At 38.0% G+C, this 23796-nt stretch overlaps 1 protein-coding gene across 11 annotated transcripts in view; it reads left to right on the top strand.

The window, feature by feature from the left end:
• The window catches only part of CDC42BPA (CDC42 binding protein kinase alpha), a 345992-nt gene that overhangs the window by 87484 nt on the left and 234712 nt on the right, over positions 1 to 23796 (top strand). For all 11 annotated transcript variants that reach the window (XM_049868072.1, XM_049868063.1, XM_049868062.1 and 8 more), the window contains exon 3: positions 11558 to 11641. In XM_049868072.1, coding sequence (XP_049724029.1) covers positions 11558 to 11641 — 84 coding nt within the window. The remainder of the gene's footprint in view (positions 1 to 11557; positions 11642 to 23796) is intronic.

Here is a 23796-nt window from a genome sequence, read left to right as displayed (position 1 = left end):
TTCTTCCTAGCACTTGTAACTATTAAATTCCTTATTTATGTGTTAAATTTCTTTCTTCACTAATAGATTGTAAGTTCTATGAGGGCAGAGACATAATTTCTCTTATTCATTATACTCAGTATTTAGCACAGTGCCTCTAAATATAATCGTTTTCCTCTTAGGGGTTAAACTCTGATAGGAAAAGGAAGTTCTTTTTTTCTTTCATGCTTGTTTATTTTTGACTAATGAAAATAATACTTAATAATCATGTAATATATAATCTAATCATGTTCCATGCCCTGAATAGGGTCACAGTCTAATCAGCAAGAGGGACAGGTAGATCTGCTTCTATAATTTTGGGGCATATATTCCCAATTTTATTTCTACACATATGTAATAAAATTGGGATAGTTTCATAAAGATTATATCTAACGAGCTTTTCTTACCAAATATTTTAAGTCTTTTCACCATGTACTGAAATATTTCTTCCTAAATCTGATTTCTGATGGCTCCATAAAAGTCCTTTATGTTCCCTAATTTACTTAACCATTTCCTTATTGTTAAGCTATAATGTATGCTTCATAAATATAAGGATTTTCCCCACCTTGGTTCACTACAATTCCCCAGGACCTAAAACAGTATATCCAGTACATAGTAGGGGTTTGATACGTGTTTGTAGAGAGAATGAATGAAATATTTAGGTTGTTTCTATTATCTATATCATAAAGAATACTCTAAAGCATTTTTGTACATAATAGTATAACTGCATTTCAAATGATTTTCTAAGAATGAAAGAAGAGCACTTGCTGGTTCAGAGGATATAAACAAGATTATGACTACAGATTAGTTTTCTTTTCTATGTTTCTCTACTCTTTAATGTTATCTGTGGCTTTCTAGTTTTTTTTTAAATACCTTTATACATTTCCTACAATAATTATATTAGAATCAGAGGAGTTATTTTTTTCTTTTAAGTGCATTTTTTTTTTTTTTTCAGAGAGCACAGAATATAGGGTTTTTGTTAGAGGTGGTGAAAATGAGGATTGAGAAGTTTCTTGGGCAAAGCAGTGAATGACTTGGTATGCCTAGCTAAGAAACTGTTTTCTATAGACATGAGAGTCCTATCAAATGTTAAAAAAACCCATACCAAATCCACTGCCACTGAGCCAATTTCAACTCATAGCGACCCTGTAGGACAGAGTAGAACTGGCCCATATGGTTTCTAAGACTGTAAATCTTTGTGGAAGCAGACTGCCACATCTTTCTCCTGCAGAGCAGCTGGTGGGTTTCAACCCCCAACCTTTCAGTTGGCAGCTGAGTTCTTAACCACTGCACCACCAGGGCTCCTTCCATAAAGATTCCAACCAAAAAACCTAACCTACTGCTGTCAAGTTGTTTCTGACTCGTAGTGACCCTATAGGACGTGTAGAACTGCCCCACAGGGTTTCCTGGACTGTAAATCTTTAGCGAAGCAGACTGTCACGTTTTCCTTCTGGGGAGCTAACCTTTCAGTTAGCAGCCTAGTGCTTTAATCACTGTACCACCAGGGTCTACTCCATAAAGATTACAGCCTTGGAAACCCTTTGGGGCAGTTTTACACTGCCCTATAGGGTCACTATGAGTCAGAATCGACTGGACAGCAGTAATTTATGGTTCCCAAACATCTTCATCTCTCTCCCCCACACACGAATACTTCTTGCTTCTGTGCTTTGCTCATGCTGTCCCCACTTGCCAGGATATCTCCCTTTTTCAGTCACATATCCTCTGATCCCTTTTTCTGGCATTCACTCTACAAAACTCAGGAGTCAGTCACCTCTTTGAAGAAACTCTACTTACATATTTACATATTACACACTCCTCTCCCCCACCCCCTTGGTGGTGCAAAGGGTTAAAATACTCATCTGCTGACCCAAAGGTTGGAGGTAGGAGTCCACTCAGAGGCACCTTGGAAGAAAGGCCTGGCCATCTACTTCCAAAAATCAGGCATGCTGAAAACCCTGTGAAGCACAGTTCTACTGTGACACACATGGGGTTGTCATGAGTCGGGGTCACTGTGAATCAAAATCAACTTACTGACAGCTGGTTTCCTCCCACCCCTACCTTTTGGGTCAGAAATCTCTCTGTGCTTTTTATAGGACTTAGCTTTTACTTCTCCTCTTCATGTTGTACACTAGTTATCTGTTTAGATATATTTCCTATACTGGACTGTGAGATTTTTGAGGGCAAGAACTTCTTTATTCCTCTTTGTGTTCTCAACAGCAAGCATAATGGCTGGCATGTAGTAAGGTAATCAAAAAGAAGCCTGTTGTCATTTTTTAGATGAAATAGTGAGGGCTTGAACTAGGTTTGCAGCCTGGGTAAATAAGTTTGGTATACAGGTTTTAGATTGTTAAATTTGAGATATTTGCTGGACATTCCAGAGAGATGACTAGAAGGCAACTAGAAATATACATCTAGAGATTAGGAAATAAAGATTGCGGAGTCATCAGGTATCAACTGAGACTTTTGGAACGGGAGAGGCGATACAGAAGTGGTGGAATAAGCATCCTTGGGAACAATATTTAGCACATTAGAGAAAAAAAATGTAGGAAAGATTCTTGTCAGTGTCTAATAATGTAGTGAGGCCGAAGCAGATGAGAATTGAGAACAGTGTATTTTATTTGGAATTAAAAAGCCATTACTGATCTTTGACAGAATAATTTCAGTCTGGTAGAATGAACTAGAAACTAGATTAGAATAGGTGATTGAAAAGTCTGAGAAGCAGATAAGTCATGAGCAAATGGAAAAGCAAGCATACACACTGTTGAAAACTGTGCTTTAGAGAGAAACGATGCCTTAGGGAGAAGGGATGTGATGTCAGTGCCGTGGGTGGAATGGAGGACAGAAGTCAAGTTTTTGTTTTATTTTTTGGTTTTGGGTGGGGGAAGGTCTTGGAAAAGTTTATCAATGGATATTCAATAGCCAGGAGAAATGGGGACTGAAGGCAGGAATGAAATATTTAATGGAACAAGGGCAAGAATGGAAGGAAGGGGAGGGACTGAGACCAAGATCACAAATGATACTGGCAGCCTTGAAAAGGAGTTGTTGCTGTTTGTGGTAGAGTTGGTTCTGACTCACAGCGATTCTGTAGGACAGAGTAGAGCTGCCCCGTAGGGTCTCTGACTCTGTAATCTTTATGGAGGCAGACTGCCACATCTTTCTCCCCCAGAGTGGCTGGTAGGGTCAAACCACTGACCCCTCAGCAGATAACCACTTAACCACTGCACCACCAGGGCTCGTTTGAGAAGTGGTAGTGATACTTCTTCCTTAGGTTCAAACAGAAGTTAAAAGTGTTGTTGTTAGTTGCTGTTGAGTCGATTTCTACTCAAGGCAACCCCATGTGTTACAAAGTAGAACTGCTCCATAGGGTCTTCTTGGCCGTAATCTTAATGGAAGCAGATTGCCAGGCCTTTTTCCCACAGTACAGCTGTGTGGGTTAGAACCACCAACCTTTAGGTTAGCAGTTGAGCACAAACCATTTGCGCCACCTAGGGACCTTAAGTTAGAAGTAGAAACATTTAAGATGTAATGAGGGAATTTGAAAGGTACGTTGTCTATGAGACCAGGCCATTGATTGTGAGGTGAGGGGTGGAGAGGAGAAGGATGGGACAAAGGTGGTGGCAGTGTGGCATAGGGTGTTTTTGATAAAGATCTGAGATTGGGAATGACAAAGAACTAACTGTAGGCCTGCAGGCAGATTTGAGGGCTCAGCAGAGATCATCGAGCTATGGTAGAAAAAGAATAATACAAATACTTAAAGAATATTTATTTTTTTTCATTAAAGGGACTGAAGAATTATTAATAGTTACTCATTAGGATAAATTAGGAAGATAGTTAAGGACAGTGATATTTGCTGTACAACCCAAATGCTCGGGAGAATTGAAGAATGGGATGCAGGGCTGGGGGAGCTGGCAGAAGCAGACTCAATGTAGGAGTAAGTAGTGCCTGGGCCCACGCAAGTGTGACTTAGACCTCAGGAGTCAATTCAGTAATTAATGCGTGCTGATAATATTGAGATTTAGTGTGAGGAGGTGTCTTTTTTTATGTTTTGGTAAATTTTTGCTCTCTATATATTAAGTATGTGAACTAACAGCAACAAACAAAAATTGATAATAATTTACTCTTATTTAAAGACAGTTGCATTTGTACAGAAAAAGCAGTATTGGCTGGATTATAAAGTCTTACTGCTTATTCATTCCTGATTAAAATTTCTCTGCTGGGCTTATGTGCTCCGTGGTATTTATAGGTTCAGTAACGCAAAGACGACCCTAGAGAGATAATTATTTCCTCCAGTGTATTTTGTCTGCTGTCAGGAATTTGTAAATAGGTATATAGGCCCAGTGGATAGGTTCACCTCTGGCATGGATATTCGATAGGAGCACTTTGTATCAATTATACCTCTTCCTTAAAAAAAAAAATAAAAGCATAGTTTATGTATCTCCAGTATGAAATGCATACATTATAGGAAACAGTAAGGAGCAAGATATAACTGAAAATCAGCAGCTCTACCCATTAAGAACCTTCTTTCTTCAACTCAATTGTTGTCAGTTACTGCTTAACTTAACGCTGGGTTTTCCTTTTTGCTTTCAGGAAAACCTTTAACTTACGCCCTGGGTGTTGCCTGTCCACAGTTTCCTGGTGGCTCACCGCTTCTGCCTGCTCCAGCCTTGCTCCGGCAGCTTCCAGGCTTCTGGGCTTCAGAGCTTGTTGTGAAAGCTTGCTGCTTTGGCCTGCTACCCCTGCTTCAGGTGTCAAAAGCTTTTAATTAGCTTGCTTCCTCTGATTACTATAACTAGGCCCTAATGTGTCTGCATAATCTAGTCCTAGGATCTGAGAGGGGAACCATCTTTAGCCACTCATTCTTCTTTAACAATTCTTGTACCCTGGCTTTCCTGGGATTCATGGAGAGTAAGAAGTTTGAAGTTATACTGCATGATTCACCTCTGATGGCCTCTGCGTATGCAGGGATGGTTTTCAGTTCATAGGGGTGTACTGGTATGGGCATACTGAGTTTTTATAGCCAGTTTCTGCTCTCATTAGTCAAGGCCCATGCTGTACCAATTTTTAAATATTTTATATGCTGCTGCTGTGTGTATAAATTGTGTCTCCATAGAGTAGATAGATACCCGTAGCTACCTACTTAGTAAACTCACAGCACTGGTTTTAGTTTGCTTGTTAAAGACTTAGTTTTTTTTTTCTTTTAGTTTTTAATATTTTGAAAACAAATTGAGATTGAGCACTAACAGAACAGTTTAAAAAAAACACCTATACAGTGATTTCCACACAAATCGACCATTATCACCATTACCATATCAATAGATATCAAAATTATAGGCATGATAAATGGGAAGGACCTGTGGAACTATTCAGTAAGGAACACTAGGCTCTGTAACCAAATAGCCTCAGTACATATCCTGGTTCTTTTATTAATTGTGTGACTATGAGTAATTTACTTAACTTCTCCAGGCCTTAGTTTACTCCTTTATTAATGATAACAAAGTTGTTGTTTTTGTGCTGTTGAGTCATTTTCGACTTATAGCAACCCCATGTGAGATAGTAGAAGTGTCACATAGGATTTTCTAGGCTGTAGTCTTTATGGGATAGGAACTCTGGTGGCCCAGTGGTTAAGTGCTTGGCTGCTAACTGAAAGGTCAGTGGTTTGAACCCCCCAGCCACTTGGCAGGAGAAAGATGTGGCAGTCTGCTTCTGTAAAGATTTCAGCCTTGGAAACCCTGTGGGGCAGTTCTACTCTGTCCTATAGGGTCACTATGAGTCAGAATCCACTCGACAGCATTGGGTTAATCTTTATGGGAGCAGATTGCCAGGTCTTTCTCCTGTGGAATTGCTGGGTAGGTTCTAACCACCAGCTTTTCCATTGGCAGCCGAGCGCTTCACCGTTGTGCCACTAGGGGCCCTGACAATGAAGTAGAGACTTGAAAAGCCATACATTTTAATAGGAGGGCAGCATGATCTGGATTAATCTAATACACAATAATTCATAAAATTTAAAATGGAATCTTTTTTTCATGTCTTATTTTTATTTGTTTCGGTATGAGTTTTATACTTGCTCTGAGGCTGCTAATGCCTTACAGTTTGCTATGGACGTATACACCCGTGTAGGTGACAAATCATTCACCATTTATCCAGTACGCATTCACTGAGTACCTGCTGATTATCAGGAGAGCCCTGGTGGTGCTGGTGGAAGCACTCGAGTGCTAACTAAAAGCTCGATGTTTCAAACCTACCAGCCGCTCAGCGGGAGAAAGATGTGGCAGTCAGCTCCTGTAAAGGTGACCTCGTTGGAAGCCCTGTGGGGCAGTTCTACTCTGTCCTGCAGGGTCACTAGGAGTTGGAATCGACTGGACAGCAGGGAGTTTGGTCTTGGTGATTCTTAAGCACTGGGCATACATTAGTGAACGTATCAGAAAAAAAAAGAAAAAATTTCTGCCCTCATATGCTTATATGTAGTAAATGAGGCAAATAATAAATAAAATACATAAACAGAATAAGTAGTTTGTTAAATAACAATAAGAGCTAAAGAGAAAATGAGGCAAAGAAATGGGAGAGACAGTGTCAAGAGGCAGAGTGACATTTCAGTGAGGAAATGAGAGCACAAGCCACGTGGCTATCTGAGGGAAGAGTATCCCAGGCCTAGGAACAACAAGTGCAAAGGCCTGGACTTGGGACTGAGCAAGGTGACCAGTATGACTGGAGCAGAATGTGCTATGGGGAGAGTAGTGCAAGGCCAGGGAAGTTGGAGGGCCAGAACATGTTGGCCACTCCCTGGGTGGCACAAACAGTTTGCATTCGGCTGGTAACTGAAAGGCTGGCAGTTCAAACTCATCTAAGGGCATCATGGAAGAAAAAGCCTGGAGATTTGCTTCCGTAAAGATCACAGCCAAGAAAACCCTATAGTACAATTCTACTCCATAACACACAGGGATGCCTTGAGTCAGATTTGACTCCATGATACAAGCCAACAACAAGGACTTTGAATTTTACTTGCAGAGAGATAGAAAACCATTGAAATTTTTTGAGTAGAGAAGTGTCATGATATGAGCTACATTTCAGTAGGATCACTGTGGCTGCAGAGTTGAGAATAGATTGTGGGGGGTGAGAGCAGAAGCAGAGAGCCTAGGTAGGACAGTCCAGGCAAGAACAGAAGAGGTGTGATGAATTCTGGATATATCAAAAGTCAACTGTGTTTTGTATGACAACTATTTCTTGGATATTGAATTCTATTAATAATAGAGTGTGATCATTCTTAAGTTACAGGTTATAGCTATAACTGATGCTTAAATTGTGTTCAGGAACTCATACATATTTATTACATACTGATTGTTTATGTAGTATTTGCAACTTTTTTAAACATTATAGTGTTTTTATTATGAAGTCTTTAAAGATGCCTCTGTATTCAGTGTTTTTAAAATACATCTTTGTTCTGTGTTAAGTTCATCATCTTTCACTCTATACAAAATGTGCTTTTCATCTTGGTCAGATTAAACAAGAAAGGACATTGTAATATACTACCTACCCTTGCATATGTCAGTTAGCCATGGTTCTTAAAAATATACAACCTGAAGTTAGAGTTCTAGGAGAGCCCTCTTTTTCTTAATTTTTCTGAAATGAACACATAAATGATTTGTAATGTTAAAGGAGAAAGGCAAGACCAATTTTATTACCTTATCAGCTTCATATTCTTTTCTAATCACATTATCAATTCATTATATTCAAGAATGTTTCCTGAACTGACTATTCTGTTCCACCATATTCCACCACATTCCAGAAGAGTCTGTAGGCAGCTCATGAAACTATGAGAACTTGGAGAGTGTTTTTAACCTGCAGCAGCATGGCTGCCTGGTTACTACACCAGTGTGTAGAATGGGTCTACCCTCATCAACTAGCGGTCATTTCATGACCAGGATGAGATGTGGTATCTCACACTATTGCGATCCATGCTTCCAGTTATATATATTCCACACAGAAAATGTAGAAAAGCAAATAAAAAGCCTATCACCTAGAAATACCTGTTCTTCTAATATTCTGGTGCCTATCCTTCTCAATATACATATGTTATAGATCTAAATCGAGATCTATATTTATACCTAAATATATGTATGTTTATGAATACATAGAAATATATTTATTTATAAATATATTTATTTATATATACATACATATATGTATATATGCCTATATATGTATATATATACAAATAAAATAATCATAGTATACAGAATTTAATAAACTTTTTTGTTTCATTTAAAACATTGTAAACTTTTCCTATTAAATAGCCTTCTTCAACAACTTTTTTCCAAGCAGATGAATATTTAGCCAATTTCATATTTTAGAATATTTAAGTTATTCTCAATATTTTACTATTGAAAACAGCAATATGGTGAATAATGTGGCCTAATTTTTAGTTATACAGTTAAAAAAAAAAAACCTGTTGCCATGAAATCGATTCTGACTCATAGCGACCCTATAGGACAGAGTAGATCTGCCCCACAGGGTTTCCAGGGCTGGTGGATTCCAACTGCTGGCCTTTTGGTTAGTAGCCGAGCTCTTAACCCACTGTGCCACTAGGGCTCCCTTAGTTTTATCTAGGTGCCACGCACTGCAATGAGAAATTAGAGCCCAGTCTCTTAACTCTCATTTGCTCTACTGCTAAGATGTGATCGATCTTATACATCCCAATTTCTTTAATTTCCCAAAATAAGGTAATCCAAGTATACCAAAACCAAACCCAGTGCCGTCGAGTCGATTCCGACTCATAGCGACCCTATAGGACAGAATAGAACTGCCCCATGGAGTTTCCAAGGAGCGCCTGGCGGATTTGAACTGCTGACCCTTTGATTAGCAGCCGTGTCACTTAACCACTATGCCACCAGGGTTTCTGATCTAAGTATAAGTAAGATATTTTCAATTAAAGGTATTTCTGTGTGTATATATATACATGTGTCACGTATATAAACCCAAAAACCCAGTACCCTCGAGTCAATTCCATACAAGTATATAAAATTAGAAGTTGAAGAGATCAGAGTTTCTTATTTTGTAGTTAAGGAAATTGAAGAAATTGGGATGTGTAAGATCTATCACATTTTAGCAGTAGAACAAATGACAGTTAAGAGACTGGGCTCTAATTTCTCAGTACAGTGCCTGACACCTGATCATAATAATAGCTACTGCTTATTGAACACTTACTAAGTGCCAGACCATGCTGCAAACACTTTACACTTGTATTAATTATTTTAATCTTTATCACAATTATATAAGGTAAGTACTATTTTAGCCTTGCTACATTGGTGAAAAAACTGAATTATTGAAAGGTTATTTGCCCAGAATTACCCAGCCAGGAATCAAACCCAAGCAGTTTGCTACAGAGTCCATGTTATTAACCATTTCCCTAAACTGCCATAATAAATGCCGTTTGAATGTTTAATAAATAATAGATATTTTCGTCATTATTCCTACTGCACAATTCTCTAATCCTGGGGTTCTTTTGGGTCCCAATATTTTTTTAATTTTAGAAAGGTAATTTAATACACACAGTCTCTTTTACATGACACCCCTAATGGCATTTGGGGCAGCACCCCATAAGCACATGCCTTAGTGTTTATGCAGTAAAACATGTTTGTCTTTATACTGAGTGAGATTTAAAAAAAAGACTACAGAAGCCTGATGTCAGTAAAAAAAAAAAAAGTACATGCTACTAAATGAGTTATGAAAACCTCTTGGCTTTTAGAATTGCAGATAAGGGATTGTGGCCCTGTATAAAACTCTTAGCATAGAGCCTGGCATTTAGAATACCCTCCGTATGTGTTGGTGGGTAGCACTACTACCACTACTAGTACCGTAACCCCATACATGGTGGAATTGGACCGTTGTGATCCACAGAGCTTAAAAAATTGGTGGATCATGCATTATGACTGGATGATGGGAAGATACTGGAGTAGTGGGGTCTTTTAGCCTTTCTTCTCTACATCAGAAGACCCCCCCCAAAAAAATCAAACCCAGTGCTGCCGAGTGGATTCCGACTCATAGCGACCCTATAAGACAGGGTAGAACTGCCCCACAGAGTTTCCAAGGAGCGCCTGGTGGATTCAAACTGCCGACCCTTTGGTTAGCAGCCGTAGCACTTAACCACTATGCCACCAGGGTTTCCACATCGGAAGAAGGGAGGGGCTAAGTGATACCTTCTGTGTCTCTGACCTGTCCTAAATGTAGGCTTGTCTAGCTTAGTGCTCCTGTCCTTCTATCCATTTGCACTGTCAGTTGTGCAACATTTGATTTTAGGGTCTACTGAGTAGTCCAACTTGTGTTTTTAGCCTTTCAGAGATCTTAGTTAAGCAATATTTCCAGTTTATCCTTGCTCACGAGTATAGTCCTCTTTAAGCTTGAGCCCACTGGGAGAACAATTTACCGGAGCTGTCCTTTCTCCAGATTAAGAGCAGATGCAAATAAATACTTAAGTGACTGCATTTTGCATCGGTTTTACTTTTATGGTCATGTATCTTATTGTAGTCTTATCCAAATACAGACTTATTAAATGCCCTTGATATGCACATTTGCTATTAAGATTTCTTTGTATGTGCGTGTTTTAAATTTTAGCACTTGAGTTTAAACTTATTCTCTGTCCTTGGAAGCATCCCTTTGAACTGTTCAAAGGTTTGTTGTATATACTTTGTTGTCTCCTTCTGCATATGAAAGTATTACTCGTCTCCCCTTCCCTGTTCCCCAGTAATTGGAAATATCCTCACTGACTTTTGTCTTCCTTTCTGTTGCTCAGTCTCAGCCTTATAGCATCCTCAGTGAGCTGGAATGGCACTTAGAGATTATCTAGGCAAACTGAAGCAGGGAAATCAAAACAGAAATGTAATCAGTTTGTTGAGGGTGAGAATGAGGACTCATTTATTTGTATTTGAAGGTTATTAAAAAACCTGTAACTAAAATACAAACTAGAGAAATATTTAGTCCTTTTTTTGTTGAAAAGGGATCCGTAAAGTCCACAGTTAAGAACTATTAGTCTTAATTGTTCTTTAGGAGTGTGTGTGTGTGTGTGTGTGTGATAGTATGTAAGAGTGTGTGGTGTGAAAGATTATTGGTGAAAGATTAAGATTAAAAGATGGTTTCACCCCCATGGAACATGTTTGTTTTGGCAGTTGGCATTCTTTGTAGCATCATGTTGAAATGTACCATGTATTATCTAACAAGTTCTAGTTCTTTCATGTTGTACATACGTTTTGGTCAGTTGCTTAGTGATACTAGATGTTGAGTATAAATTTCAGGACAGAAAACATGGAAAAGAGGATTTACTGTATAATCATCAACTGATACTGTATAGTATTCAAAGATTGTTTGGCGCGTGTTCAGTAATGTGACTTTTTCATCTGACAATACCACTTAATTTAGGATCTTAAAATTTGAACTGCACTGAAATAATTGACAATTGGTATTTATTTTTTTACAGAGAGGAAAAAGGATGACTGAAAAAGGTATTTTGCCATATTTTGAAAGTTATACTTTTCTTTATCTTTTCTAGGTTGCTGTAGTGAAACTAAAAAATGCAGATAAAGTATTTGCTATGAAAATATTGAATAAATGGGAAATGCTGAAAAGAGCTGAGGTAAGAATCTTACATATTTGAGTATTTAAATAATATTTTACAAATATTTTTAAAGAACTGTAAAATTATATAGAGCCAGTAGATCTTTATATATCATTTAGTAAACTTATGTGTATGATGGCACGTTTTTAAGGAATAAGAGACAAATTCAACGATTCATAATTTGTGATGCTAATTTAATTTTGACTGAAAACTAAACAGGAACCCTGGTAATGTGGGGTGTATATAACTACATTAAAAGGATGTGTGATAACCATTTTCTTTAATAGGAATAAAAAATTTCCTATTTGGGTATAGCTTGTTTATATTATTCTGTATTTAACGGTATCCTGCTCCAAGCAAACTTAAGCAGAAGTTTTGAATATGCCCCTTCAGAATTCTGTTTATTGCTGATTTACAGTTACTTTATGTTTTGTTTTATATTATTGAAGATTGTAGTAACATCTGATAATGTAAGAATGTTAGCGTTTCTATGTTGGTGCCAGATTTGTGGAATAAATTGAGTGGAGTGATGTTGAAAATATCTAACAGCTGGTGTTACACAAAGACTTTAGGTGGGGCCCTGGAGGCCCCTGCTGTGCCTGTCCTAGTGAGAGGCTGGACGGGGCAGGGCACTCTGGGGCCTCCGGGAAGCAGGACTTACTGGTGTGGAAGTATTTCAATATTTTAACAAGCAGGAGGGCATTACTGGTGAGTAGTTCTGGGGGGTTGGTAAGATCCAAAAGAGGGGAATGAGAAATTAGCCCTTAGAAATCTTTCTTTATCTGTACTTGTGGAAACCTGAAGAATAACAAACATACAAGGAAAAAGGAGAGGGTTCCCATGATGGTAGATACAGTGGTAGTGAAAGAAAGTATGTATTCCGTTATTTATCTTTTGGGAAATTTGAAAAATACAACAAAACACGAAGAAGAATCTAATAATCACTTGTATTCCATCACCCAGAATTAATCAATAACCTTTTTGGCAAGTTTTGCTTTTGGTCTTTTTTTCTATGCATCTCCTAAAACAAAACAAAATAAAAACTGCATAAAAAAGTGAAGTACAAATACGTTCTTTGTAAAACAAATAATAGCACATTACAGATAAAGCTAAAGCACTCTTTGACCACTGCCGTACCAAGTCCAGCCCCTCTCTACCTCCGAGAGGTAATTACTATGTAATAATATCCTGTTTTAAAAAGTATCTGGAAAGTTTTATGTCACCCTCTGACATATGTGCTGGTGCGTAATATAATCAAAACAGAGCTTGAATCTTTACGTTTGAATTCCCCTAAGATTGAATTGCCTTATAGTCACTGGTTGTTTATTCCAGGTAATAAACTCTGAGATTGACTTTAGTGCACACGGTATTTACTAGAAAGTTCTTTTGAGATTGATAACCTGTGGAAGGGGGAGAAGGGAAATCATGCTGTCTCAATAGCCTCCGTTGGTCCCACAGGGAGCTCTGGATCAGAAATGTCCTTCACAGTTGTCCTGAACTTAGCCAAAATGGCTAGACCTGCCCCAATCACCTGCCCCAGTCCATCACTGGGTACGGCTGCTTCTGGAAGGGTATGGCCTTGGATGAAGAGGCTTTCTGCAGCTGAGGCAAACCCTGAAGGGGCTGATAGCATTCTCAGCAGCTGGAGCAGCAAGCCCTATTATTAAGAAATAGTAAAAAATTATGTTCTTACTTTTTCAGAAAATAATGTTGCAGTCAGTTTAGTGATTCAGAGTTAGAACTTTTAAAAAATTGAGTTAAAGTTTGTGCTTATTTTCTATGAAGTTGACTATGTTGGGGAAGAGTTGTGCAGAAGAAAAGTAACCGGGATTGCTTTCATTGCTGACAGGAAGAAGTGACAAAATTGAAGGTAAAACAAGGAATAATTTAAAATTAAATAGTATTTAGTTGAATTAAAAAGTATATTCTGGTTCTGGGACAAGATGGAATAGATGCACTTCTCTCTGTTTCCCCCACAAATACAGCTAAAACTCCTGGACATTATACGTAAAACAAACATAGAAAGACTGAAAGGTAGAGAGAAGAAGGCAGAACCAGATAGGGACCTTGGGATGTGAGGAGCAACACTGGTTTTGTGAGGTCAGAATTACCCTGATGCCAAAATCAGACAAGCACCATACAAAGAAAATTAAAGACCAACATCCCTCCTGAATAAAAAAAGAATAGATGCACAAACCCTTAACAAAATAGTAGCAAGTAGAATTCAGGTTTATTATAAAAATTCTTCACACTATGACCAAGTGAAGGAGCCCTGGTGGCACAGTAGTTAAGCGCTTGGCTTCTAACCAAAAGGCCAGCAGTTCAAACCCACCAGCAGCTCCACGGAAGAAAGATATGGCAATCTGCTTCCGTAAAGATTGTTGTTGTTGTTAGGTGTCGTCGAGTTGGTTCCGACTCATAGCGACCCTATGCACAACAGAACAAAACACTGCCTGGTCCTGCGCCATCCTTACAATCGTTGTTATGCTTGAGCTCATTGTTACAGAAACTGTGTCAATCCACCTTATTGGGGGTCTTCCTCTTTTCCGCTGACGCTGTACTCTGCCAAGCATGATGTCCTTCTCTAGGGACTCATCCCTCCTGACAACATGTCTAAAGTATGTAAGACGCAGCCTCGCCATCCTTGCCTCTAAGGAGCATTCTGGCCACAATTCTTCCAAGACAGATTAGTTCGTTCTTTTGGCAGTCCATGGTATATTCAATGTTCTTCGCCAGCACCACAATTCAAAGGCGTCAACTTTTCTTCTGTCTTCCTTATTCATTGTCCAGCTTTCACATGCATATGATGTGCTTGAAAATACCATGGCTTGGGTCAGGCACACTGTAGTCTTCAGGGTGACATCTTTGCTCTTCAACACTTTGAAGAGGTCTTTTGCAGCAGATTTGCCCAATGCAATGCGTCTTTTGATTTCTTGACTGCTGCTTCCATAGGTGTTGATTGTGGATCCAAGTAAAATGAAATCCTTGACAACTTCAGTGTTTTCTCCATTTATCATGATGTTGCTCATTGGTCCAGATGTGAGGTTTTTTGTTTTCTTTATGTTGAGGTGTAATCCATACCGAAGGCTGTGGTCTTTGATCTTCTTTAGTAAGTGCTTCAAGTCCTCTTCACTTTCAGCAAGCAAGGTTGTGTCATCTGCATAATGCAGGTTGTTAATGAGTTTTCCTCCAATCCTGATGCCCCATTCCTCTTCATATAGTCCAGCTTCTCATATTATTTGTTCAGCATACAGATTAAATAGGTATGGTGAAAGAACACAACCCTGACGCACACCTTTCCTGACTTTAAACCCATCAGTATCCCCTTGTTCTGTCCGAACAACTGCCTCTTGATCAATGTAAAGGTTCCTCTTGAGCACAAGTAAGTGTTCTGGAATTCCCATTCTTCACAGTGTTATCCTTAGTTTGTTATGATCCACACGGTCGAATGCCTTTGCATAGTCAATAAAACACAGGTAAACATCCTTCTGGTATTCTCTGCTTTCAGCCAGGATCCATCTGACATCAGCAATGATATCCCTGGTTCCACGTCCTCTTCTGAAACCAGCCTGAATTTCTGGCAGTTCCCTGTTGATATACTGCTGATATATCGTTCTTGAATGATCTTCAGCAAAATTTTGCTTGTGTGTGATATTAATGATATTGTTCTATAATTCCCACATTCGGTTGGATCACCTTTCTTGGTAATAGGCATAAATATGGATCTCTTCCAGTCAGTTGACCAGGAAGCTGTCTTCCGTATTTCTTGGCATAGACGAATGAGCACCTCCAGCACTGCATCTGTTTGTTGAAACATCTTAATTGATATTCCGTCAGTTCCTGGAGCCTTGTTTTTTGCCAATGCCGCCAGAGCAGCTTGGACTTCTTCCTTCAGTACCATCTGTTCCTGATCATATGCCACCTCTCGAAATGGTTGAACATCGACTAACTCTTTTTGGTATAATGACTCTGTGTATTCCTTCCATCTTCTTTTGATGCTTCCTGTGTCATTTAATATTTTCCCCATGAAATCCGTCACTAATGCAACTCGAGGCTTGAATTTTTTCTTCAACTCTTTCAGCTTGAGAAGTGCTGAGCGTGTTCTTCCCTTTTGGTTTTCCATCTCCAGCTCTTTGCACATGTCATTGTAATACTTTGTCTTCTCGAGAGGCCCTTTGAAATCTTCTATTCAGTTCTTTTACTTCATCAATTCTTCCTTTAGCTTTAGCTGCTTGACGCTCAAGAGCAAGTTTCAGAGTCTCCTCTGACATCCATCTTGGCCTTTTCTTTCTTTCCTGTGTTTTCAGTGACCTCTTGCTTTCGTCATGCATGATGTCCTTGATGTCATTCCCCAACTCATCTGGTTTCGGTTGCTAGTGTTCAATGCATCAAATCTATTCTCGAGATGGTCTCTAAATTCGGGTGGGATGTACTCAAGGTCATATTTTGGCTCTCATGGACTTGCTCAGATTTTCTTCAGTTTCAGCTTGAACTTGCACATGAGTAATTGATGGTCTGTTCCACAGTCGGCCCCTGGCCTTGTTCTGACTGATGATATTGAGCTTTTCCATCGTCTCTTTCCACAGATGTAGTCAATTTGATTTCTATGTGTTTTACCTGGCGAGGTCCATGTGTATAGTCGCCATTTATGTTGGTGAAAGGAGGTATTTGCAATGAAGAAGTCATTGGTCTTGCAAAATTCTATCATTCAGTCCCCGGCATTGTTTCTTAATGATGTAGATGGAGTAAAGCTTCCAGGACCTTCATTTGCTGATGTGGCACCACTCAAAATGAGAAGAAACAGCTGCAAACATCCATTAATAATCAGAACCTGAAATGTGAGAAGTAGGAATCCAGGAAAATTGGAAATCATCAAAAATGAAATGGAACGCATAAACATCGATATCCTGGGCATTAAAAAAATTAGTGAGCTGAAATAGACTGGTATGGGCCATTTTGAATCGGACAATCATATAGTCTACTATGCTGGGAATGACAACTTGAAGAGGAATGGTGTTGCATTCATTGTCAAAAAGAACATTTCAAAATCTATCCTGAAGTACAACACTGTCAGTGATAGGACAATATCCATACGCGTACAAGGAAGACCAGTTAATACAACTATTATTCAAATTTACGCAGCAACCACTAGGGCCACAGATGAAGAAATAGAAGATTTTTGTCAGCTGCTATAGTCTGAAATTGATTGAACATGCAGTCAAGATGCATTGATTATTACTGGTGATTGGAATGCAAAAGTTGGAAACAAAGAAGAAGGATCAGTAGTTGGAAAATATGGCCTCAGGGATAGAAACAATGCCGGAGATCCATAAAGATTACAGGCTTGGAAATCCTATGGGGCAGTTCTATTCTGTCCTATAAAGTTGCTGTGAGTCGGAATGGACTGGAGGGCAGTGGGGTACAGGACCAAGTGGGGTTTATTTAGGAGATGTAAGGCCGATTCAGCATTTGAAAGGTATTTCATACTCTTAGAAGCTTTCATTTCATAGACAGAAATTCTGAATGAAACATTTAAAGAGGAATTTATTTTAAAAATAGCATGGAATTGTATTCGTAGGCTTGAATTATCAACTTTTTTTTTTTTTTTAGAATATTAAAAAAATTCTGAGCATGACCCATCCAACTTTGGAAAACTGGAAGCACCAAATGATACTTGATAAATTACACATGAACAGCAAAAAAGTGTTATTTTTTTTTTGTGCATGTTATTGATGCTTCAAAATAATTTTACAGTTACCTTTAACTTATTTGCCACGTTACTGTTTCACAATATATGGCAAATATGTAATTACTGGGATATCAATTATTTGAAAGTTCTAGGTAACCTTTCTTTCCAAACCTGGTCAGCTAAGAGATTGATATCTATACAAATTCATCGTTTACAAACTTTGGTGGCACATCAACAGTCCCTTAAATTAATGTCTCCTAATCTTTTTTTTTTTAATCTGTTTTGGGAAATCCTGGTGGCATAGTGGTTAAGTGCTACAGCTGCTAACCAAAGGGTTGACAGTTCAAATCTGCCAGGTGCTCCTTGGAAACTCTATGGGGCAGTTCTACTCTGTCCTATAGGGTCACTGTGAGTCGGCATCGACTCGATGGCACTGGGTTTGGTTTTGGTCGTTTTAATCTGTTTTGTGAATTTTACCTCTTCAAATATTTTCAACTCTTACTGATTTCACTGATATGGGAGATGTCCTTACTCATTTCATTGGAAGAGGCAATATGTATAGTTTACAGGAACACTCTTCCTCTTGAGAGTTAAACCTCTCTATGGCTCAGTTTTCGTACTTATAAAAAGGAGATGATTTTAGTCTCCACCTCTTAAGTAGAGGAACAATATATTCTAGTTTACACGCAATGGGACTGATTTTTGCCTGTTGTTTTATTATTATTTTTGTTATTGTTCTCTGTGTTTTATTATTTTTTAATTATTGCTCTTATTATTTTTAGTAGTAGCGGTATAGTAGTCATACGGTCACCATGAATCAGAATCAATTTGATGGCAATGAGTTTGGTTTGGTTTGAGTGTAGTCATAATGAATCTAGGTCATTAGAGTTGAACTGTCTCTGATTCCTGACCTGCCACCCACAGGCACTACAATAAAAACACTACAGAAAGTAAAAAATGAAGAATAAAAAAAGCTTCCTTTTCTTCTCCAGATACCCAGTTTTTTTGTCCAAATGAAATAATTATTAAGGGTTTCTTACTTACCCTTGGAGTCGCTGAGTGCTGCAAATAGTTATCATGCTCACCTGCTAACCAAAAGGTTGGAGGTTTGAGTCGACCCAGAGGCTCCTTGGAAGAAAGGCCTGGAGAATCGATATGAAAAAAATCAGCCGTTGTGAAGCCTGTGGAGGACAGTTCTACTCTGATACACAGGGGGTTGTCATGAGCCAGAATTGAGCTGATGGCAACTGGTTTTAGACCAAAAACGTGTATCTCCAGCTCACAACTTCCAGGCTACAATTCTGGTTAACAACTTTATTAAAAAAAAAAAAAAACCTTTAGAAGATTGTTAAATTAGAGCCAGCTGTCTGGTTCTAAAAGATACCATGACTTGATTCTTAGGGAATTGAATCAGAATCATGAGCTACAATAATAGCTATCACTTACTGTTTCCAGGGTTATTGAATTTACTCATTTAATTCTCACAGCAATCCTAAAAGGTAGACACAATCATTCCCACTTTATAGATTGGGAAACTTAGGCACAGAGAGGTTAAGTAATTTATCTAGAGCAATGGGTTTGTTTTTTTTATATGGATATGGCATATGCTTGTTTTAAAATTTATTCTACTCTGAGGATTTCATAATCATGAAATTGTAGAATTACCTTTGAATCTTTCAATATCAGTTACAATAACCTCACCTAAAATCTCTCTGTGTTTATGTGTATATTTAATTTCACATTGTTGTTGTGTACCATCAAGTTGATTCTGACTCTTAGAGACCCTATAGGACAGAGTGGAACTGCCCCATAGGGTTTTCAAGGCTGTAATCTTTGTGGGAGCAGATTGACACATCTTTCTTCTTTGGAGCAGCTGGTGGGCTTGAACTGCTGACCTTTCACTTAGCAGCTGTCTAGTGCTGCTGTAACAGAGGGAAACTCTGGTGGTGTAGTGGGTAAGAGCTACGGCTGGTAACCAAAAGGCTGGCAGTTCGAATCCACCAGGCACCTCTGGAAACCCTATGGATCAGTTCTCCTCTGTACTGTAGGGTTGCTGTGAGTTGGTATCGATGGCAACGGGTTTTGGCTGTAACAGAAATACAAGTGGATGGCTTTAACAAACAGAAATTTATTCTCTCATAGTTTTTTTTTTTTAATATAGTTTAGGAGGCTAGAAGTTCAAATTTAGGGTGTCAGCTCCAGGGGAAGGCTTTCTTTCTCTGTTGGCTCTGTGGAGAGGTCCTTGTCATCAATCTTCTCCTGGTCTAGAAGCTTCTCAGCACAGGGACCCTGCATCCAAAGGACTCGCTATTCTCCTGGCTCTTGTTTCTTGGTAATATGAGATCCCCATGTCTCTCTGATTGCTTCTGTCTTTTATATCTCAAAAGAGATTGACCCAAAATACAATCTAAATCTTGTAGATTGAGTCCTGCCTCATTAATATAACTGCCTCTAATCATGCCTCATTAACATCATAGAGGTAGAATTTACAACACAGGAAAATCATATCAGATGACAAAATGGTGGAAACAATACTGGGAATCATGGCCTAGCCCAGTTGACACATTTTTGGGGGACACAATTCAATCCATAATAGCAGCTAAGTGCTTAACCACTGCACCACCAGGGTTCCTATTTAATAGACTATTTTTTTTTAGGGCAGCAGCTTTAGGTTTACAGAAAAACTGAGCAGAAAGTACAGGGAGTTTCCATTAATTTCTTTCTGCTCACTTCCCCTTTCCCCTATTATTAACATTTTGCAGTAGTATGGTACATTTGTTACAATCGTTGTTAACTAAAGTCCATAGTTTATATTAGGGTTTACTCTTTGTGTTGTACAATTCTTTGGGTTTAGACAAATACGTAATGTCATGTATCCATCATTATAGTATTATACAGAATAGTTTCACTGTCTGAAAAATACCCTATGCCTCACCTATTCATCCCTCTCCCCCGACTCCCCACACCAAGTTCCTGGAAACCATGTATGTTTTCACTGTATAGTTTTGTCTTTTCCAGAATGTCCTATAGTTAAAATTATACCATATGTAGTTGGCTCTTTCACCCAACAATATGCATTTAAGTTTTTTTAAATGTCTTTTTCTAGCTTGGTAGCTATTTTCCTTTTTGCACAGAATGTATTCCATTCCATTGTTTGCATATACATTGACCTATTGAAGCACGTTTTGATTGCTTCTAGGTTTTGGCCATTATGACTAAAACTGCTTTAAAAAACATTGGTGTTTTTTGTGTGGGGAGACATAAGTTTTCAACTCATATGGATAAATACCTAGGAGTACTGTTGCTGCATTGTATGGTAAACCTTTGTTTAACTTTGTAAGAAACTGCCACACTGTTTTCCAAGGTGCCTGTACCGTTTTGCATTCTCACCAGTAATGAATGAGTGTTCCGGTCCAGTTGTTCCACATCCTCACCAGGACTTGGCATTGTCAGTGTTTTGGATTTTAGTGATCCTAATAGATGTTCTTAATAGATGTGTGGAAACCCTGGGGGTATAGTGGTGAAGAGTTCAGCTGCTGACAAAAGGTTGGAAGTTCAAATCTACCAGGCGTTCCTTGGAAACGCTACGGGGCAGTTCTACTCTGTCCTATAGGGTCACTGTGAGTCGGAATCGACTTGATGGCAACAGGTTTGTTTTTGTTTTTTTAAATAGATCTGTGATGGTGTGTGCATCCCTGGTGGTGTAGTGGTTAAGAGCTACGGCTGCTAACCATAAGGTCGGCAGTTTGAATCCACCAGCAACTCCTTGGAATCCCTATGGGGCAGTTATACTCTGTCCTATAGGATCGCTATGAGTCGGAATTGACTCCATGGCAACAGGTTTGGGTTTTTGTTTGTTTGTTTAATAGATGTGTACTGGTATCTCATTGAAAACTCTGGTGGCATAGTGGTTAAGAGGTATGTCTGCTAAACAAAAGGTTGGCAGTTTGAATCCACCAGGCGCTCCTTGGAAACCCTATGGGACACTTCTACTCTGTCGTCTAGGGTCACTATGAGCCAGAATCAACTTGATGGCAATGTTTTTTCTTTTTTTTTCAGTATCTTGTTTTAATTTGCAATTCCCTAATGACAGAAGATGTTGATCATCTTTTCATATGCTTATTTGCCATCTGTATAGCTTCATTGGTGACGAGTCTGTTCAGATCTTTTGCCCATTTTGTAACTGGGTTGTTTGCTTTCTTATTATTGAGTTTTAATAGCTCTTTGTATAATTTGGATATGTCTTTTATCAGATACGGGTTTTGCAAATATTTTCTCCCAGTCTGTGGCTTGTCTTTTCATTTTAACAGTGTCTTGTGCAGAGCAGAAGTTTTTAATTCTAATGAATTTCCATTTATCAGTTTTTTCTCTCATGAATCATGCTTTTGTGGTGTATACAAAAAAAAAAAAAAGCTATTGTTAAATCCAGGACACCTAGATTTTCTTCTATGTTATTTTCTAGAAATTTTATAGTTGTGCTTTTACATTTAGGTCCCTGATCCATTTTGAATTAATTTTTGTAAAAGATGTAAAGTCATTGTCTAAATTCTTTTTTTTTTTTTCATTTGGGTCTCATTTGTTCTAACACCATTTGTTGGAAATTGTTTCTCTATTGGATTGTGTTTGCTTCTTTGTCAAAGATCAATTGACTAAATTTGGGGGAGTCCATTTCTGAGCTCTCTATTCTGTTCCACTGATCCTTTTGTTCCTTTGCCAATACCACACTGTCTTGATCATTGTAGCCTTATAATAAATCTTGAAGTCAGGTAGTCAAAGCCCACCAACTCTGTTGTACTTCAGTATTGAGTTGGCTATTCTGGGTCCTTTGCCTTTCCGTATAAACGTTAAATTCATTTTGTCAATATCCACAAAATTATTTGTGGGGATTTTGGTTGACATTGTTTTGAATCTGTAGATCAAGTTGGTAAGAATTGACATCTTAATAATATTTAGTCTTCCTGGCCATGAACATAGAATTATCTCTTCATTTATTTAGATCTTCTTTGACTTCTTTCATCATAGTTTTGTAATTTTCCTTTATAGGTCTTGTGTTTATTTTGTTGGATTTATACATATTTCATTTATTTTTATTGCTAAGATAAATGGTACTATATTTTTAATTTCAAATTCAGGTTGTTCATTACTGGTATATAGCCAAGCAGTTGACCTGTACATTTGCCTTGTATCCTGCAAGCTTTCTATAATTGCTTATTAGGTCCAGGAGTTTTTTGATTGATTCTTTGGGATATTCTACATGAACATTACCTCATGTGTAAACTAAAGTAGTTTTATTTCTTCTTTTCCAATCTTTATATCTTTTATTTCCTTTTCTTACTGCATTGGCTAGTACTTCCAATATGGTGTTGGATTAGAGTATGAAGACGGGAAAGCATCTGGTTTCTCATAATTAAATATGATGTTAGCTGTAGGTTTTTTGTAGATGTTCTTTATTGAGTTGAGGATGTTCTGTCTTTCTAGAATGAGAGTTTTGATCATGAATGGGTGTTGTATTTTGTCAAAAGTTTTTCTGTATCTATTGATATGGTCATATGGTTTTTCCTTTTTAGCCTGTTGATGTGATAGATTACATTGATTGGTTTGGTCATGATGGATTCAGTTTGCTAAAAATAAGGGTTTTGCATCTGTGTTTATAAGAGCTATTGGTCTGTAGTTTTCATTTCTTGTAATATCTTTGGTTTTGATGTTAGACTATTGATGGCCTCATAAAATGAGTTATGAAGTGTTTCTTCTGCTTCAATTTTCTGGAAGCAATTGTAGAGAATTGGTATCATTTTTTCCTTAACTGTTTGTTGAATTCACTAGTGAAAATATCTGGGCTTTGTGCTTTTTTTTGGAAAGTTGTTAGATATGATTCAATCTCTTGCTAGTATAGGCCTATTCATATTACTGATATCTCCTTAGGTCAGTTTTAGTAGATGTGTGTTTCAGTGAATTGGTCAATTTCATCTAAGTTATCAAATTTGTGGGCATAGAGTTGCTCATAATATTTCTTTATTGTTCTTTTAGTACCCATGGGATCAGTAATGATAACCACTCTTTCATTTCTGATATTAGGAGTTTGCGTCTTCTCTTTTTTTTCTTTGTTAGCTCGGCTACAGGTTTATAAATTTTATTGATCTTTTTAAGAATAAGCTTTTAGTTTTGTTGATCTTCTCTGTCATTTATCTGTTTTCATTTTCATTGGTTTCTGCTCTGAATTTTATTTCTTTCCTTTTGCTTTCTTTGAATTTAATTTGCCCTTTTTCTAGTTTCCTAAGGTAGGAGCATAGATTATTGAATTTTAGATCTTGCTTCTTTTCGAATATATGTGCTTAATGGTATGTTTCTCTGTCTGCACTGCCTTCACTGCATCCCACAAATTTTGATAGGTTGTATTTTCATTTCATTCAGAGTATTTTTTAGCTTCTTTTGAGACTTCTTATTTGACTCGTGTTATTTAGAAATATGTTGTTTAATCTCCAAA

The sequence above is a fragment of the Elephas maximus genome, chromosome 24 (assembly GCF_024166365.1).
Source record: "Elephas maximus indicus isolate mEleMax1 chromosome 24, mEleMax1 primary haplotype, whole genome shotgun sequence".
NCBI classification, from domain to species: domain Eukaryota; kingdom Metazoa; phylum Chordata; class Mammalia; order Proboscidea; family Elephantidae; genus Elephas; species Elephas maximus.
Note: the sequence above shows the minus strand (reverse complement) of the source record. Positions and strands in the feature narration are given on the sequence as shown.